Source organism: Crinia signifera, chromosome 1 (assembly GCF_055691185.1).
Source record: "Crinia signifera chromosome 1, ASM5569118v1, whole genome shotgun sequence".
Classification (NCBI taxonomy): domain Eukaryota; kingdom Metazoa; phylum Chordata; class Amphibia; order Anura; family Myobatrachidae; genus Crinia; species Crinia signifera.
This window is the reverse complement of record NC_139217.1, coordinates 380,023,048-380,043,496: the sequence shown is the minus strand read 5'-3', so window position 1 is coordinate 380,043,496 and position 20,449 is coordinate 380,023,048. Positions and strand designations below refer to the sequence as shown.

The 20,449-nt window shown below is 45.4% G+C and overlaps 1 protein-coding gene across 1 annotated transcript in view; it reads left to right on the top strand.

Moving 5' to 3' along the window:
* The first annotated feature begins 9,634 nt into the window (after window positions 1-9,634).
* Window positions 9,635-20,449, top strand: part of TESC (tescalcin) — a 94,765-nt gene continuing 83,950 nt past the window's right edge. The window contains exon 1 of the mRNA XM_083151454.1: window positions 9,635-10,331. Within this exon, the coding sequence (XP_083007580.1) occupies window positions 10,274-10,331 (58 nt within the window). The 5' untranslated portion in view covers window positions 9,635-10,273. The remainder of the gene's footprint in view (window positions 10,332-20,449) is intronic.

Here is a 20,449-nt window from a genome sequence, read left to right as displayed (position 1 = left end):
GCCAAGGATACTGTTTAATTTCCTAAAAAGAGAACTTGGTAAGTATATCGGGGCCTGTTGAATAATATACAATATTTTTGGCAATACTGACATTTTTATTAGATTCACCCTACCAGCAACAATTAAGGGCAGCCTGCTCCAGATTTTAACCTTTTTTTTAAGCCATTCCAATAACGGGTTTATATTTAGTTCAATGTATTCTTTTGGAACACTCGATATTATAATTCCTAAATATTTAAAGGTTTTTACTTTTTTTAAGGGAAGTAGAGCATCTGATGTCAGTTTACCTAACCCACCTATCGGGAGGACATGTTACTTCCTTTATAAATGCATATTTTGCTAACACCCATGTCTGTATATTTACAGCTCCCTCCGTGGCTGTCTGACAGCAGCAGCCGCTGGTGATCACATACAACACACAGTGGGCAGAGCTGCAGCATTTGGTTGCTGAGCAATGTATATACAAATGACGTCACCTTCACTCCGGAAACCCCGCCGCCCGGAAGCCAGCTGGGAGGCGCGCCACGGACGGATCTCACCTGCACCACTCCTGCCACAGGTATTTAAGGTAGGACCTATTATTGTACACCATCACTGTTGTTTTTTCCTTGAAAACGGGGTCTTGAACCCTGAAACGTTGGAGCACTATTAAAAGGTCTTTTAAAATCCCTGGGAGTGCCTCTGCTTGTATCCTTGCTGAAGACTATATACTATATACACATACATACATACATACATACATACATATCCCTCGTGAGTGTGGAATCTCAGCAGTGGGGACATAGGGATCCTAAGATGAATGAGAACTTAAAAAATATTTATACTAGACTGTATGCATTTTATATTGAAAAATATATATATTTATAGTGAAGACCCTTATGGAGAAAATATACAATTATATGAGATTTGTAGACAATGTGATTGCCATCTGGAAGAGGAAGAGAGAGATAATCACTAAATTTGTAAATGATCTAATCAGGAATGAGTTTAATCTAAGGTATAAATCTAATTTCTAATAAGTAAAAGATTGAGCGTTTTACTTGGTTTTGGATACTAAGGGATACATTTACTAAGATGGGAAGATGGGATGTTGCTCACAGAAACCATCGGATTCTATTTCTTATTTATTTAGCAACTTCTAGAAGATAGACCTTGATGGGGAGGCTGTCCCAACGACTACTCTCACCCGGACACAACAGCAGGTTACACACGACACACTTCCGGGTACTGGGCCAAGTAACCGGAAGTGCGGCGTGTGTAACCTGCTGTTGTGTCCGGGTGAGAGTAGTCGTCGGGACGGACTCCACATCAAGGTACCGAGTGGTTACTGGTCCGGACCGGGTTCCACTGAGGTTGCTTTGTATTACCAACGGTGGATGCTGTATTGCCAGAAGGATATCCGTTTCATGCTTGTATATACGTCTTTTTATTGTAAGTGCAAATCTTGATTAAACCATTTCATTTTAAAACATTATTTGCACATCATCTGCTCTCATTCTATTTTACATGCACCATGGAATGATTGAGGACGCCATTTCAATTATCATTGCCTCCGACTGATCCATTACAGAGTCGACTGGTTTATGGTGACTGTATATTTACCCCTTCACATTTGGTGTGAATAGTGGATGGGAACAACTTTAGCGCTGGGCACACATACTCAATTTTGTTTGCCCCTAAAATCTGTCTATTGAGTGGATTTGGATGACACTCACTATATAGTGTGTTAAGCAGCTTCTGGTATATTAAGCACACAAAACCCGAGAAAACCTTTTTGTCTCCAAATGCCAGTCCCCCCCCCGGTTGGGTCCCGCCACCGCCAATATCAGCATCGGCGTAATGAGTATGGGGCTTGCATACACTCCCACTCCAGAGGCCTGCGTATCAGAACTATGTCTCTTTTCCTTACCCTGTGTCATAATGCCGATAAGTACTTCTTGACCATTATCTCCCTGATTTAATCTGGCTTTTTTTTCTTCTCTCTCTATTCACATTCCTCCCCAACCTCATTGTCTGCCTTCCAATCCTGTTACATGCAGAAACTGTTCTGTGCTGGGTTGGTGGGATCTGTCCAAACAAGATCAAATTACAAAGAGAATACAGCCCAGGTGGGGTTGTGGCAGCCAAGCAGTCTAGTGAACCTGTAAGCCAGTGAGCCAGGAGGCTAACAAATGCCAGTATATATATTTGAAGTATACAGGAAGGATCTTGAGAATATATAATGTTGCCAGACTATCCACCTTGATAGTCAGGGATGAAGGAATACGTTAGTGCTATTTATTTTTTAATTCTGGACTAGCTGTGTGATGAACTTTATTTGAGTACCTAAACACTACACCAATGACCACTCTACTGAGCAAAATACCCCAAATGCCACAGTGCATATGTATATTTATAAATAACCATTAAATTGCCAACTGTCATGTGAAAGGTGCCTAGTGTCATGTAAGACCCTAGCCCCTAGAAGCGGTGCCATATGGCATTGATAATACAAGTGGACGAAGACCTCTGTAGAGATGTTGACCAATGCCATATGGATAGCTTCTATTAGCCCCATGATATTTGTAGGTACTGGATCTTTGGTGCAAATTGACTGCTCAACCATACCCCCATAAATGCACAACTGTGTTCATGCCGAGTTATTGTGGTGTCCACACCATTCGTTTGAACTTTCCAGAATGCACCTAGAACCAAAAAATACACAAAATAAATAGCAGTGCCGGTGAACCAATAAACAAGTAAATGGTAAGGATAATGATTTACTTGAATAAAAATACAAAGTAAAAAAAAAAATTATGAATATACATCATACATGAAAAATATAAAAAGTTATAAATTGAAAAGCCATAAAAGGCCGCACTCGCGGGTACTTGGATTACTGGAGCAACCAATATTTAATTGGAAAGATGAGTCAAATGAATGAGAGGTAAATGCACTTTACCATAAACTGATTTATCGCTGGAGGAAAGATGGATAACAGTGTCACACTGGTAGTTGTTGAAGTCCTCACTAGTATTAACGGCACTTAAAAAAAAGCTGCTGGAGGGATGTTCAATAATATGGCCCAGTTGGTCCTGAGATCAGGTATCCTCTCTAGGGGTGGCTGTAGTTGAAAGAGTCCTATGGATGGTGGTTAGCTCAACAGTGACCAATTTAGGTGGTCCTGGAATAGTAGGGTATGAAATACTGCCTGTCGACACATGCCGGCTCAAAATTTAGCAAATAAAAAAATGAATGTCGACCTTTTGAACCTGACGATCTTTTGATCCTGTGGACTTTTTGACTGTCGGCCAATAGTGGTCGACCTTGTGGCTTTTGACCTAGACGCTGTAGATCTAATGACTGCATACCATTATAGCTGGGCTACAGTTTCGCTAAGTATTTTAGATTCCTCTCCACCAACCCCCGGTGTCGCATACACCAGCTGACACATGTGCATTCGGAGGAGAGGACCAAACCAGGAAGCAGTATGGTAGCATTATGCTATTACATTGCTTCTCCTGTACAGGTTCTAATGACAGCTTTCTCCTGACAAGAGAAAAATGGATAATTTGGGTGAAAATATAAGTTTTCAAGCTGCGATTTTACTCAAAAATGATTTGTCACCTTCACATTATTAATGCATTCAAATTATAGTCTTAGTTTTTGATATGAGACTAACTAAAGACAATTTACCTGTCTTTTAACAGATACTGTTTTGTATCTTACATTTGGGTTTTATCATTTGCTCTTTACTTAATAATTGGATAAAGGTTATATTTGATAACATCACTTTTTAATGAGTGCCTGTAGAGAATGCTTTTTGTTTATTTCTGATGATCATTTGATCAGTATTTGCCAAGAATTACTCAGCAAGCAAAATTGAACCAGTTTTGTATGGCTGTCAGCAGAACAGGTTTTTTTTTTTTTTTTTATTAAACACCAAAATGCACTCTCTTGTTCTGGTAAGTAGCATACGAGGCAGGAGGTCCTCCCGCCTCCCCGATATGTCTAATGGCAGCCCTTTATGTTGTTGTTTTGGGTACTCTTTACCTAGAAGGGCGCCAGCGATTGAAATCGCGGTCATCGGGGGTAAAAATCGCGGTCATCGCGGGTAAATCGGGATGGCCGCGATGCCCGCGATGACCGCGATTTTCCCATAGGGAACAATGTTAAAAAGGCTGATTGACCGCGATTTGACTGTTAAATGCCTCAATGGACCCGATTTGGCCATAGAAATCAATGTTAAATGGGCCACAGAGCCCATTGACCCTTAAATGTCCCCCCCAATTTTTAACGCCACCCCACGATCCACGCGAACCCGAAGCGTGGCGAGCGCAGCGAGCCCGCGAGGGGCGGCGGTACGCGTCCTCCGACCTTTTCATGCCCTACTATCCACTAGGGCGTGGAGTGAGAATATAATAGTGTGGCGAGCGCAGCGAGCCACCGAGCCCGAAGCGTGGCGAGCCCCGCGAGGGGACGCGGATACCTTCACAGTTATACGCGTCCCCTCGCGGGCTTCACAGGTGTCCGTGGCGACGCCGACACCTGTGAAGCCCGCGAGGGGACGCGTCTACCTGTGAAGGTATCCGCGTCCCCTCGCCACGCTTCGGGCTCGGTGGCTCGCTGCGCTCGCCACACTATTATATTCTCACTCCACGCCCTAGTGGATAGTAGGGCATGAAAAGGTCGGAGGACGCGTACCGCCGCCCCTCGCGGGCTCGCTGCGCTCGCCACGCTTCGGGTTCGCGTGGATCGTGGGGTGGCGTTAAAAATTGGGGGGGACATTTAAGGGTTAATGGGCTCTGTGGCCCATTTAACATTGATTTCTATGGCCAAATCGGGTCCATTGAGCCATTTAACAGTAAAATCGGGTCCATCGCGCCTTTTAACATTGATTCCTATGGGAAATCGGGAGCATCGCGTCGCGGGCATCGCGGGTACATTTATGGCCGGCCGCGACGCGACCGACACGATTTCCATGTTTAACATGGGTTTCAATGGGAAATCGCGGGCATCGCGTCGGTCGCGTCGCGGCCAGACATAAATGTACCCGCGATGCCCGCGACGGGCGCCCTTCTAGGTAAAGAGTACCTTGTTTTGTTCTGTGTTGCTTAGGAAAAGTCATTGACAGTAGGTATAAATTGATCTGTGGAAATGTTTTGTTTTTCTTCATGATGAGGCAAATGTCTGTCATTATATTTGCTAATATTACATGGATTTGCATTTAGTTATTAAGTCCAACATCCTGCCAACCACCTTCTTTAGAACAGCAGATGGAAATGGCAGACAAGGCTCTTAAACATGAGTGTCTTTTTACAGGTCATAGCGATATTATTCACGCACTGCAAAGTGCAGGTGCAATGACAGCCAGCTCTTTAGAGGCGGTTGTCAGCTGTTATTAATGGTTCCTGACTGTTCTATCATTTGTACACATAGCTCAATAGAATACAGGTACTGTGCAATGTATACAAAAAACAGTGCTTACACATCATTCATCCTCGCGGTCTTCAAAAAAAACCACAATGATTTATTGTGGTCTGTTTTGTTGTTACTGTATTTCTTTTTTATGAATATGTTGCAACTTTAATCAGAGCTGGTATGCCTGCTACCATTAGACAAACAATTTCAGCAAATACTGTATGTAGGGTCCACGGGCTGACAACTGTATAAGCCTGGCTGGCAAACAAAAGCAAGTGGCCACAGCTAATTCTATTAGTGCACTGCAATGGAAAAATGTGCGTGACAAGAACCTGTAGGTGTGGATTAAGTAATGTTAGGATGGTTTAAATAGGCAATGCTAAATATGAAATACCGTATGTGTCAAAGAGCTATATATAAATGGAACAAGCAAAGAATATTGTAGTGACCGATCTATGCAGTACAGGTTTAGTATCCCTTATCCAAAATGCTCCGGACAAATTTTTTTTCTGTATTTTGGAATATTTTTATATTTCAATGAGTTATCTTGCATTTATGTTGTATCAACATCAAACACATGAAATACACACATATATTTTATTTGTGCATGAAACAAGGTTTTAATACATGAAACAAAGTTTGTGTATAATCTCAGATACTGAATGTGAATGCCAAGCAATCATTTTCTTGCACATATTTAGTGCCAGTTACATGTTATTTCCCCAGTAGTGCCAGTTACAGATGTACAGTAGCCAGTAGGTTTTTAGCCAAAAAGAAAAGTACATTTTGGAAACTATGGTTTTCAGAATTTGGATAACGGATATTTGAATAAGGGGTACGCAACCTGTAGAACACATGGACCATCTAGTAATCAATATATACTGTAGGGACGGATTGGAAATGTATAGTATGGTAGTCCTGAGAAATGTAAAACCACGTATTATGTGTATATATACAGTGGGGCAAAAAAGTATTTGGAAAGTATTGTGCAAGTTGACCCACTTAAAAAGATGAGAAAGGTCTTTAATTTCGATCATAGGTACACTTCAACTGTGAAGACCCCCACACACCTGAAAGACATTGCACCCAATCATACAATCTCAAGGGATTGTATGATGGATTGTTTGCAGATTGTGTGCACACAATCGTTCAGTGTGCAGTCCCGCAAGTTGGAGGATTGGTCCTCTTATCAGACATGTTGCATCAATTGATCAGTTGGGATTGGGAGCCGATTGCATGTTTTGGGTAAAAAAAAAAAAAGAATTATTCCATGAGTTCCATATTATTCAATAAATATATAAATTCTAATAAATGTATATATTCCCTTGAATATATAAAATAAGATAGAACGAACATTTAGAGCAATCTACAATCAGCTGCAGTAAATTCCTTCAGCTAATGGATTGGCCCGGGGCTATCCAATTAGCCCCTATAACCCGGCACGGATTATGATTCCTGATAGGCATAACACAGATCCACAATAATGCATGGGTCCAGGGCAGTAGAGAGCCTGGCCGGGCCCAGGTACTTTTAGGGGGTGTGGCCTAATTGTAGGAGGCGTGGTCATGCACCCTTATAAAATAAAATACAGAAAACCCCCAGCACTTTAAGTACCTCCCTGCCACAATGCACAGCAGCATAGGCTAGGATAAGAAAATCTGCTGCAGTTACTGCTGCCAGGTAGCATGTGCCCCACTGGGTCCCCCCCCCTATTTCGGTGCCACTGCATGAGTCTGGAAAACAATGCTTACCATAGTGTCACCATGCCACCCAAAGTCATATTTTACTGAATGGGGAAACTCTAAATATTGAAAATGTTTTAATAAGTCCATATGCGTGTCCCACCACAGATTGTGAGTACACACTACTCGAACGACACTGGAGGGATGTCTGCTCAATATGCCGCTTCATAACTACATAAAGCTTACATCGCTTATGCTGTGTACACACGGTGCAATATGATTGCTAGCGATATATTGCTAGCAATATATTGCCAGCAATCATATTGCTCAGTGTCTCCTTTTCATCAGCGATGAAAAGGAGACACTGCTACGGGACGGAGGGGGAGTGCAGCAGCAGCAGACGCTGCTGCTGTCACTTTGAAGGGAGGAAGGAGGGAGCAGCGGCACGGGGCTGGGGAGATCAATGCTGATCTCCCCGGCGCTGACCTCCGTGAAGGGAGGAGGGAGGGAGCAGCGGCACTGGGCTGCGCTGACCTCCCGGCACAGTGATTGCCGGGGAAAGCCGCTGGTCGCAGGAGCATGCTCCAGCGACCAGCATGGAGTGCACACGGGAGCGCACAACTGGCGATTTATCGCCAGCTGCGCTCCAAATCACTGGCAATATGGTCGCTCAGCGACCATATTCCCAGCGATTTTACCTAATATTGCTCCCGTGTGTACTCACCATTAGTGCTGTAGTCCCCAACCCTGGCGTCCAAGTACCCCCACCCACCAGTGCATGTTGTCCAGGTCATGCAGCAGGTGCACAGACACATTTCTGAAGGTGGAGCTAATTATTTCACTTGTGATTCTGTGTGGACACCTGGAAAACATGAACTGTTGGGGGTACTAGCGATTGGGAAGGGGTCACTGGGTGCCCCAACTTAGGTTGACATGCATTGGGTCGACCACTGGAGGTCGACACCTGAAAAAGGTCGACAGGGTTGGAAGGTCAACACAAGCCTATTTCAGGTGTTGACTTAAGGCCTGTTGACCTTCAGCGGTCGACCCAATACAGAAAACAGCCAACGACATGGATTCTTCTGCTTTCTTGACAAGGAGCCTGTTCCCCATCCCAGCTGGAGGTCTTCTCTTCACCCTGCTGTGGTGTGCCTACCCTCCCAAGGGCTTCTTGGGGGGGGGGGGGGGGGGGGGGGGGGGGGCTGATTTGGGGGGAGGCACCTTTCTTGAATACCCTAGGCCTCCCTAGAGCTAAATTCGGCCCTGGTTAGGACCTGGCATCCTATCTGCAGGTGTCAGAGCTGACGCGCCCAGCAGACCTTGCCTGGAGAAATCAAATTGGATACCTCTCAGTGCCCACAACATACAAGCCCCAGAATCTATCACATTCCAGGGCTTAGTGCATATGCAGAAATCGTCCAATCCTCTGAAACATTGCATTTTCAGCGGTATACCTGAACATTCTGTTTAGCTTGCAGCATGCAAGAAGATGTTGCATCATGTGACCTGCAGAAGTGCGCTCTCGGGCATACACACAAGGGCGTAACTACCATAGGTGCAAGGGGTGCAGCTGCTATGGGGCCCAGAGCTGAAGGGGGCCCATATTTACCATTTAAGTAATATGTTTTACATACATTTATCACCATCAGTTGTTAAATAGAGGGCCCTTACAAACTTTTGCTATGGGGCCTACAAATATCTAGTTATGCCTCTGCATACACATTAATTAATATGCACAATATTTCATTCTAATATGGAAAAATTGTGCAGACATTGTTCTTAAGTGTGTACTTGACCTCACACCTGAAAATAAATGTGCCCTACAAATGATACAAAATAATCAAGTGTATGCCAATATATTTAAAATGACCAAATGGGAACTTGTCTTTTTTATTATTATTAATTTTTATCTCATTTAGGTTTTACAACCCTAAAAACAAAAGAAGGCCCTATAGCAGGCATTCCCAACCACAGTCCTCAAGGCACACCAACAGTGAAGGTTTTGTAGATATCCAGGCTTGAGCACAGGTGACTTAATTAGTATCTGAGGGATTCTGATTAGACCATCTCTGCTGAAGCCTGGATATCACTAAAACCTGCACTGTTGGTGTGCCTTGAGGACCGTCGTAATGTATGATTGCCATCACCTGTGGGGAGCTAGGTAATTGATAAAAAAAGGTGTGTCACCACAGGTGATGGCAATCATACATTACCAGGGAAGTCCAGGGACAGAGCATTGTCTCCCTCATGGACAGGGTCAGGTAGGCAAGTATGCCTATAGATCTTAAATAATATATCATTACTGATAGAATAGAATAGAATCAACTTTATTGGCCATGTGTGCTTGCGCACACTAGGAATTTTTTGTGATCAATCTAAAAGTAATATAACATGCAACACAGCAAAATACGCAAACCTGTCATAATAAAGATACAAAGTAAGAAGCTAATTATTACTTAGTATTAGGTCAAGTTAATTGATGAAAGTCTAGAAATGTCTGGGAATGTCTCGTTTATTTTATTAAAGTCACAGGTTCTCGCAGACGGCAGCACACACCCTATACTGTTCCTGCGAGTATTGCACCGGCGACAGTAAAACCTGCTCAGCCTGAACGCTCACCCCGGGTTATCCGGCAGGTACATGCATGTCCTCAGTCTCTCTCCCTGTACCTGGAGGTTCCAGCGCTGCATTGTCTGCGGGCCAGGTCAGATAGGCAGGTGTGTCTGTATGAGGCAGGCGAGACGTTACACGGCGGGCACTGGGACCCAGGGGATGTTATCTCTGGTCTAATTAGTACTGCACGGAGCTTCCTGGACACAACGCAAACCTATCCGAAAACACAGAGAGGAACTACTGCACTTGTCTTTGCTGGATTGTGCCACAGCTCGGGGGCTGCTGTGCTGCTGGAGAGCGACATACGGGACCTGCTGTGCTGCTGGAGAGCGACATACGGGACCTACTGTCTTGGATAGCTACACACTGGAACTGCATCTGGGACTTCTGCTGTGCCGGTCCCAGAAGTGAGAGGACCGCACTGTGCGCTGCAGGGGTCACAGAAGCTGCCTGTTACCGGGCAGGGAGGGAGTCCGGGGGCTGTTTCTGGGCTGAGGATCAGAAAATACATCTCCTTTCCTCGGTGATCTGCTTGCAAGGTGACCCCCTGTCCTAGGCTCTCCCAACCGGACCACAGCATGGGGCTGTCTCAGTCCCGATCACCGGTGACCCAGCACCTGATGGATAAGACGGGATGTAAGTAGCACACATCTTGCTGGGACATTGCATGGCTGTTGGCATATGGCCACACATCATTATCGGTGCCGGGGAACAGCAGCACACACATTCCTGTGCCAGCCTCACACTGTTACTGTAGGTGTGACTTCCCAATGCTTGGCCTATCAGTGCCAGTACAGTAGGGATGCATGTGAGCACTAGTGTGCAGAAGTGGCGGAGAGCTGCCTTGTACAGCTGGCCCTTTTTTTGGGAACTGTCCCTTTGGGTGTGGATCAGTTGGTCACCAGCAAGTTGTTAGACAGTCATTAGGTCGACATGAGTCTAGGTCAACATGGGTTAGATCGACAGTCAAAAAGGCGACATGGGGTTTTTCACAGTTTTTTTTCACCTGAATGTCGACACAGTCGACATGGACACAGGTTAAATTGCACAGCGTCCCCTAGCATGGATTGCTGTGCTCCAATGCTTCGGGCACACTATTTTATTCTCCCACCATGCCCTAGTGCAGTGGTTCCCAAACTGTGTGCCGTGGCTCCCTGGGGTGCCTCGGGTCACTTGCAGGGGTGCCGCACCTTGGTGGTCCAGGACCAACTCAAATTATTAATGGTTAATTATTTATGAGCAAAACCAGTGCTGGTGGCTGCCAGTCATAGAATGTGTACAAACAGAAGCAAATCCTGCCCTTTACCATATAACTGACGCTAAGAATCGCATATAAACCCAATCTAATTCATTTTTTTGGGACTTAGGGGTGCCGTGAAAACAATTCAGATTCTCTAGGGTGCCGTGAATCAAAAAAGATTGGGAACCCCTGCCCTAGTGGATGGTAGGGCTTGAAATACCCAGGGCAGCCGAGAGGAATGCCGGGCCCCGGTAAAATTCTGGGGGTGTGGCCTAAGTGTGTGTGGTGTGGGCACCTCCCACACTTAGGCCACGCCCCCAAAATGTTTAGAGGAGGGTGAAAGAAAACTGTAATCTCAGACGCAACACACACCTACAGCATGTGCTGTGCTGACAGCAGGCTCAGCATGACCTCTCACGCTGTCAGTGAGACACTCATGCTGATCCTGTTGTCAGCACAGCACATGCTGTAGAAGTGTTTGCTACTGTTGCTACCTGGGAGGGACGGAGGGGGAGGGGAGGGGTCGAACCAGGGCCCCTGCGGGGCCCCTTCAGCAAGCCTGGGCCCGGGTAATTAGTACCTGCTCCCCCCCTCTCTCGGCTCCCCTGGAAATACCACCTGTCGGGACATGTCGGCTAAAAAAAAAACCCCTGTCGACCTAACCCATAACGACCTATACACATGTCGACCTTCCTGCATGTCGACCTAATGACTGTCTTAACAACTTGCTGGGGATCCAATGACTGTATCCCTTTCCTTTATATTATTGTGCACTACACTCACTGGCAATGAGGGGGATGCTCTAACATCCGTACCCCCTTAGCGCTCCCTATCGCCGGCTACAGCATTCATAATTATCGCATATGATGTAACATATGCAATAATTATGGCAAAGGACAGCTCTTGCATTAAGAGCTGTCCTTTGCGGTGAGTCAGCGGGTCCAATCGGGACCCGGCGGCTCCCTCTCTTACCCTGCTGCTGGCTGCTGCTACGGGGGGGATAGCTCTCCTCCTCTTCTATGGGGCATTGCCAGATTTTTCTGCAGATGCCCCCCATAACCCGGCGGGGGATGCTTAGTGCATCCCAAAATGCGGTAAAAACCCAGATAACGGGGTTTTTACCACATTTTTAGCTTAGGGAATCTCCCCCTATAACTGTACTTTGACAAGCCACAGAACTTGTTTTGCAATGTATAGAATGGGATTTAGTGGTAAAATCATATTGGTGAGGGGATGGAAGGAGTCACTTGGTGAAAGGCTAGGGAAGGAGGTCCCAGCTGTATTCCTTTCCCACCAAATTCCCCCACAAAAATCTGTTTGACCTGGGTGCGCCAGTGGTACCTATAGTCCCGACCTTGTCATACCCCCACTATCCACGTCGGCGTGGAGTTGATTTTAGATAGTGTGGCGAGCGCAGCGAGGGGACGCGGAATACGAGCCCGAAGCGTGGCGAGCGCAGGGCGGGGACACTGATTACTTTACATGTATTCCGCGTCCCCTCACGGGGCTCTTTGCGCTCTCCACACAATCTAAAATCGACTCCAGGCCGCTGTGGATAGTGGGGGTATGAAAAGGTCGGAGGACGCATACCGCGGCCACTCGCCACACTTCAGGATGGCGTGGATACTGGGGGTTACATCTCATTGTAAGCACCCATCACATCTCATGGCATGGGTGCTTGTACAATTAAAAATTGCATTGCATCCCATTTGCTGGCATGCGATGCTATGCAATATTTAATTGTACAAGCATTGCATCGCACACCACTAAATAAGGTACACGATGCCATGCGATGAGCGCAAGTCTCCTGCTCGGCGGGAATCATTTGCGTGCAGGGCACAGCAGGGAGGTGATCCAGACCCAGGAGTGAGAGGCCCGGGAGCACCCTAACCCTATTACTCCCCTTCACACACCCTATGCTTCTGCTGCCGCTGCTGCTGCATCCTCGGCTCGCCAAGTCTCCTGCTCTGCCTGACTGTTGCCTCCTGCTAGGTAAGTGCTTTGCAGGGAAAGGGGGGATAGGGGCGGCATATGTGTATAAGGGCATTTCATAATGTGGGGCATTTCTAAGGGGCATTATGTGTGCCACTATGTATTGCGGCATTAAATAAAGTGGGGCATTTGTAAGGGGAATTATGTAGGGCTTTGTATACTGTAAGTGCATTTAATAATGTGTGTAAGGAGTGTTATGTGTGTCATTATGTGTATAAGTGTATTTAATAATGTGGAACATTTCATAATGTGAACATGGGTCACTATGTGAGTTGTAAGGTGATTATGGGTCACTCGATAAGGTATAATGTGAATATTGATCACTACGTGTTGTGTAGCGTAAATATGGGTCACTATGAGGTGTAACGTGAATAAGGGTCACTAAGTGTATATGGGTCACCATGTAAGATTAATGTGAATAAGGGTAACTGTGTTTTGTGTAATGTAAATAGGATTGTTCTACTCTATGAGAAAACAGGGGTACACTGCGCTAAGCAACAACAATTTCTACAGAAATAACATGTAGTGCCAATAGGTTGAGAAAATATGAAATATTTCTTTAAAAAACATAAAAAATCAAAACTCCTTTTCTTCCCCAATTTAGGGGGAAAAGGGGGGGGGGGTATTTAAAAGAAGAGGAATGGAGGTGTAGTCCAGTTCATACGGTACCGTATTCAGTAGAAGCCATGTGTCGATGGGTCCGTTCCTATATTATCTCCAAACTGTAAAGCTGTGAATTTGTATCTAATGTGTCCAGTGTGGTTGTGAGACAGTATTTTTATGGAGTGGCGATCTTCTGGTGTAGCACCCGTAACCTGGTTCGGGCAAATGGACGCCCTGGTTGGGGGGGTATCTAATAGTTGCCGGTGGTCACAAATTGGACTGCAAACAAAAAGGAGACTGGTCCGGATCCAATGCATGGCATGAGATGCTGTTTGTGAACTGGATATAAGTATTCCTCTGGTCCACCAACGCGTTTCGCCAGGTCTCTGGCTTTATCAAGGTGTAAATGGTGTGGGTACTGCAGGGTTTATATACCCTTCTGAATAAAACAATAATCAAACCAATTGGCACATGTGTGATGGTAATTAAGATGAGTATATCAAAAAACATTATAAAAATTATATGAGGAGCATGAGCAGGAGAGGACATAATATAATAACAGTATTGAATAAGAAAACGAGTATTTAACATAGTCAGATTTAGTTAATTAATAAACCAGATATGTGGTTCCGATATGCGGTGAAACGCACATAGTTTCCGGAATCTGATGTGTTTCCTCTGCATGGAAAGCACATCACTTCCAGGGCAGCGTCACACTGAGCCGATTAAGCAGGGTTTCCGGCGCCGTATTGAGCCATTACACGCGGCTCAGATAGAGATAGATTGGCGTGTATTTCCGCTGGAAGGCTGCTGTTTCCTGTCTGTGAAGCGCATGATGCGTTTCACAGTTGCGCCGGTGTGATGTAACCTCTCTAGTATGTTTTTTTAGTGTATATATACTTATGTGGTTTCTTAGGCCACATAGTCTATATGTACAGTTTTTTCAAGTGGCATTAGTGTGGTATAAGCCAGGCGCATAACCAGAAGTGCAGACAGCGCCATATTTAGTGAGAGAAAGGCAGCGCCCAAACACATATTTATAATAAAAAGCTATATAATGCAACAATATTTCGTCATATCTATACCAGAAATGATTTGGTCATTATACAGAGAATTTATACATATAGACAGGTAGATTATATTGAGTATTGCACAGGTCTAAAAGTATTGTACTATCATATACAGAACATATGTTACAGTAAAATTCAAGAGAGAAGGGGGGAGAGGTACTACAGAGAAGCTCACAGGTTGGTTAGTGAGCATAGTATAGGAGAGAAAACTCCATATAAATGGTCTTACGAATATATAACTTTGATAGGGATGATGTGTAAAAGGGACCTACTAATATAGAGGATCGGTGGGACGTTGTTCTGTGTTTTTCTGTCAGTCTATGATGGCATTGAGCTCTATTGCCTCATTGAGGCCATCTGGATATATCATGCAGAGTTTGTACATCCAGTAGACCTCTTGTCTACATAGTCTACTAAAACGATCTCCACCTCTAGATGTTTTAGAGATATGTTCCAGACCCATGAAGGTAAGACCCTCTGGGTTTAAAGCATGTACTTCGTGGAAGTGTCTCGAAATACTGTGATTGGCGTAGTGTTGAGTGATATTGCGATGGTGTTCTAGAAAACGGATCTTTATTCGCCTAGTGGTTCTTCCTATATATTTAAGTTGGCAAGGACAGATAAGTAAATAAACTAGGTACTCTGTATTGCAATTCATAAAACTATTTGGCTGAACACTCTTGCCTTCTCCATCTATCAGAGTATCAGTCGGGCGGACCTTAATGTGATTGCATGTAATGCATCTATTGCTTCCACAACGGAAAAGACCTTTTTGGTTTAGGGCCAAGGCATGTTAGATTGGAGGGTGTTGGGTCTATTGTTATTTATTTGAACACACTGGGAGTCAGTTGGTTTTTAAGAGTTCTATTCTTTTTGAATACGAACACCGGATCAGAGGGAAGGACATCTCTCAGTAGATAGTCAGATTTAAGTATGTTATAATTTTTAGAAATAATCTTCTTAATTTGAGTTGATTGGTCATTAAACTGAGAGATGTACATCGCTTGTGTCCCACCCTGTGTTCTGTTTTAAGCTTCTTTGGTGTGATATTAAAAGTTGGTCTCTATTAGTTGCTAGAACTTCTTCATACCCTTTATTTAGTAAGGAGTTTGGGTAACCCCTTTGTTGAAATGAGGTAATCATTGTTCTACTCTATGGCATAATTTGAACTGGGGTTACTATTGTGTGGCCAAGCTTTTTTTTTTATACCACCCCCACTTTTTTTTTACGCGCACTAGTTCTTTGTGGTGTTTGGCCAGTAGGGAACAAATTTACTATTTGGAAGGTGCAACAAACACGCTAGTACTAACTCTACCTCCACCTGCTGGGAGTCGGCAGGGAAGTAGAGTCCCACCACCTCTCCATGACCACTTTAGATTAATAGTTATTAGGTTTTTCTAGTCATTAGCATTTAGCCAGACAGAGAAGGCAAAGTGACAGACTACAAAAAATGATGCTGCATGTGGCTAAAAGCAGATGTTCATGTGGGAGCAGTAAAACCATAAAGAGGAAGCCACAGTAATAGTGTCTTAGGTCATGAGAGCTATAATAAACATAATCTGTTGTAGAATGTTGTCTTCAAGCCACATTCTATACAGTTGTAGCACGTGCAGCGGGACAAGGGCTAGTCATGCCTGAACAGCTATGTGTATTAACAATGCAAAAACACTCAAAACCACAAAGATCTCAGTAGTCTAAAAGTGCATACACACTGGGTGTGGCCAGCAATGATGCGGGAGCACCCCATACACACTGGGTGTGGCCAGCAATTATGCGGGAGCGCCCCGTACACACTGGGTGTGGCCAGCAATGATGCGGGAGCACCCCATACACACTGGGTGTGGCCAGCAATTATGCGGGAGCGCCCCATACACACTGGGTGTTGCAGGAAATGATGCGGGAGCGCCCCGTACACACTGGGTGTGGCTGGCAATGATGCGGGAGCGCCCCATACACACTGGATGTGGCCAGCAATGATGCGGAAGCGCCCCATACACACTGGGTGTGGCTGGAAATTATGCGGGAGGGCTCCATACACACTGGGTGTGGCTGGAAATTATGCGGGAGCCACCGTACACACTGGGCAAACCTCTGCTGGCCAGTGTGTATGGGCCTTTAGTAAGTACAGCCCCTAGAAACATTTCAAATAGCTTGATGAATTGGGTAATAGTTTGTTTGCATTAAGAATCCACCTAACCCAAACTATGCTAACCATGAACTAAGCTAATATTTAAAGGACAATAATCCTGTATATAATTGTTTTGATCAGTTTCATTGTCTAATGTAAATAATTATGATTATAACAGTGATTCTTTAAATATTTATTGAAGCAGTTATCAGCAAAGTCAGATAATTATATTACTAATATTGACCTTGTATTCTGTTTCTAATCCCAAACACTATATTGATCCATTATACAGTATTATAGTGGTGCACTGTGGGTATTTCTAGGGAACCAACTCCTCCCTCTCCGTAAAGGGCCTCGTCTGCCTCCTTGGGATGCGGTTGATAGGACAGTAGATAGTATTTAGGTCGACAGGCAAAAGGTCAACACATGAAAAGGGACGAAATGCATTAGGTCAACATGGTCAAAGGTCGGGACAAGCAATATGTCGACATGGAAAATGTCAGCATGAGTTTTTAACTTATTTTTCACAAAAGGGTGGGTTTTTTTTATACTTTACTATCTAAGTGGGCTTATAGTGAGATTACAATAGTATGCTGAGAGTAGTGAGGCACCGTTCCCAAGTGCATGGTGACCGAAGCAGTACACCAAAAAAAAAAAACCATGTTAACCTTTTTTTATGATGACCTATTGCTTGTATCGGCCATTTGACCATGTCGACTTTTTGCCGGTCAACCTATTGACGACCTAATTACTATAACCCACACCCTCTCCTTACACTGGCAGTAAAGCAGAGGTCCTGCGATAGAGAACTGGAATCAGCATAGCTGTCTGTAGTGCACAGTATAAGAGTACATGGTCATGCTGCTCCTACCCCCGCTATACACACTGCCATCCATTCCAGGCTCCTTCACTCCCGTGCCCCAGGCAGTTGTGTGGTGAGTCATGTGTGTATATACAGTATAATATAAAGGTCCTATACTACATATATTTCAGGCACATCAGTATAGTTATGTGACGTTCAGATGTATCCATAACCTTCCAACTGTATGGTGTAACAACCAGAATGTACAGTATATCAGAAGACATAACAGAGCACCATAGTGTAGTATTTTCAATTAACTGATGTATTTCAGAGTGAGTGGCTAAGATCATGTCTAATATCTGTTCTTATCAGTGGTTGTGGGCCAACTGGACTGAGTAACTGCTCCAATAGGCGGAGGGTATAGGACCCCTCCTGCCCGGGGCAGGGAAAAATCTGGCTGAGTACCTTTACCCATGCAAGTGGTGGGCGAGGTTGGTGTCATAATTCCAGTGTTAAGGGAGGGGAGAAACACTGGGCCCAATAGTTGGCTCTCTTGACTGGGGTCGTAGCCCCTGAAAGATGAGACAGCGAAAAGCCCAGTCCAATATCCATTCCCAAGGAGCAGGGAAATGCTGGGACTGAGTAGATTGCTCCCATTCCAGAGGTTCATAGCCTCTGATGGGGAGTCAGCAAAAAGCCCAGCTTAGTACCTTAACCTTGAGAGGCAAGAAACACTGGGATGCTCTTCCGAGGGGGCTTCAGCCCTCAAGGGAGTCAATGGAAAAGCCCAGTGGAGTACCCATTACCATGCCAGGGGTTGGAAAATGCCCTAGGTGGAGCAGAGAAACACTTGGTTGGATGCTGATTGGCTGGCTGCCTGGAGCCCGAGCTTGCACTGTGCCCTAGGGAAACTCTAGTGGGCCTGAACCCTGCACTGGTGAGCCTGTACACCATGCACTAGTATGACACCTGCACTGCGCACTCTCCCTTTAGGTTAGCACTGCACGTCCTTACCCTGGGCCTTTTGACTGGGGTAGGACAATTTTTCACACTCCCACCCGTGCCTTTTGGCTGGGGTCTCTATATTTATTAATTTCTTTTCCCTCTCACATTTGTCACTTTTTCTGTTTTTTTTGTTAGTTTGCGCACATTTGTATGGGCTATGTTTACAACCTTTATGTGCTACCCACTCCCCACATACCAAAGCTCTCTCCCATGGGGGAGAGCTGCGGTCCCCCGAAGGGCTACCCTGAGCCCATGGCGGAGTAAAGCCTACCGAGGGTCTCTCCAAGCTTCGGTGTGGAGGACCCACCCACCCTAACCCTTCCAGGGTTGAGGGAAGAGGGTCGCTCTGAGCTTCGGCGAGGAGGACCCACCGATCCCTATTTTCCCCTCTTGGGTCTTAAGGCTGAGCGGGGTTAGGGGAGTAACAGAGCCCTTCTTCGGGAGAGGGTCCATATGTATGTACGTACGTACGTATGGTCGCTATACGTGATTTAGGTCACTGCACTGGGTGTTGAGCACCACTCAGGCTCCAGAAAGTAAATGTTCAGAGTGAAACAGTACAAAAGCGGCTGCTCACTATCATTGTGACATAAAGAACGTGGGAGGCTACCAATGCGAAAAGGAGGTGCAGCCTTGGCAAAAGGCTATTGTGAGCCAGGCCCCCGCTTACCCTCACTAAGGAGCATAGGCGAATCTAGAATGATGGTAATGGGTGGTCCCAGATCTAGACATAATAGCAGGGGGACATTTGCGCGGCATAGCCACGTGGCAAAAAGGGGGCGTGGCCTCATGGGAAGGAGGCATGGCATCACATAAAGGGGTGTGGTATTACACTGTGGACCATACACAGTAATGCCCATTACACATTTTATCAAACTCCGTAATACCCATTACACACGCCGTAATGCCAATTACACATAAGGCCACGCATCATGATGCCCATTACACATTGTGCCACACATCACAATGCCCATTACACATTGTGCCACACATCATGATGCCCATTACATACTATATAACAAACCGTAATGCCCATTACATATTTGCCACATAAGTGCTGCTTACCTACATGCTCATTGCTAGGGGGTTCTTGCTTGATGGCACCATAGTACCCATTACACATGATGCCGCACACCAGAGTACCCATTACACATGATGCTGCACACCATGTTACCCATTACACATGATGCCGCACACCATAGTACCCATTACACATAATGCTGCACACATAATGTCCCTTACACATGATGCTGCACACCGTAATGCCCCTTACACATTAAGCCACACATTATGCGTAATGCCCCCACATACCGCCACTTGTAGTGTCCCTTAAGCAATGCCCCCAAAAGTGCCACTTACTGTAAATTTTTATATGAGCCTTCGCTGCTGCTGCAGGGAGAGATGGAGAGTGGTGCAGCTGCTTCTATGGGGAGAGGAGCAGAGCACAGCGCAGAGCACGCTCCCACTCCCCTCCTGGTGTCCCCTCTAGCCGAGTGGACATTTGAAATATTGTGCGCGCTGTTGTTGTGACGTCGGGGGAGTACGCCAGGCTCATGATTAAAGGGGGGGTGGGCTGAGGTGAAAGCGGGGAGAAGAATTGGAGCGGTAGCTGCAGGGGTGACAGTCATTGACAGCTGGGCAGAGAGCAGGGGGCTGCCCGGCTGTATTCAGAGCACTGCAGGTCACGGCTGTTTGAAATAATACCCCTTTCACAACAGAAAATGCAGGGATTTACCCGGGAATATGGTCCCAGGATCATGCAAGGACATTCCCAGGCTGACCCCTTATACACCAGCCTAGTCCCTGCATTTTCTGTTGTAAGGGGGAGAGGCAACCACTCCCCTCTCCCTACCCCCCTTTAACCAACCAGCTACCAACTGACCCATTTACATGAGACCAGTATCATATTGAAGA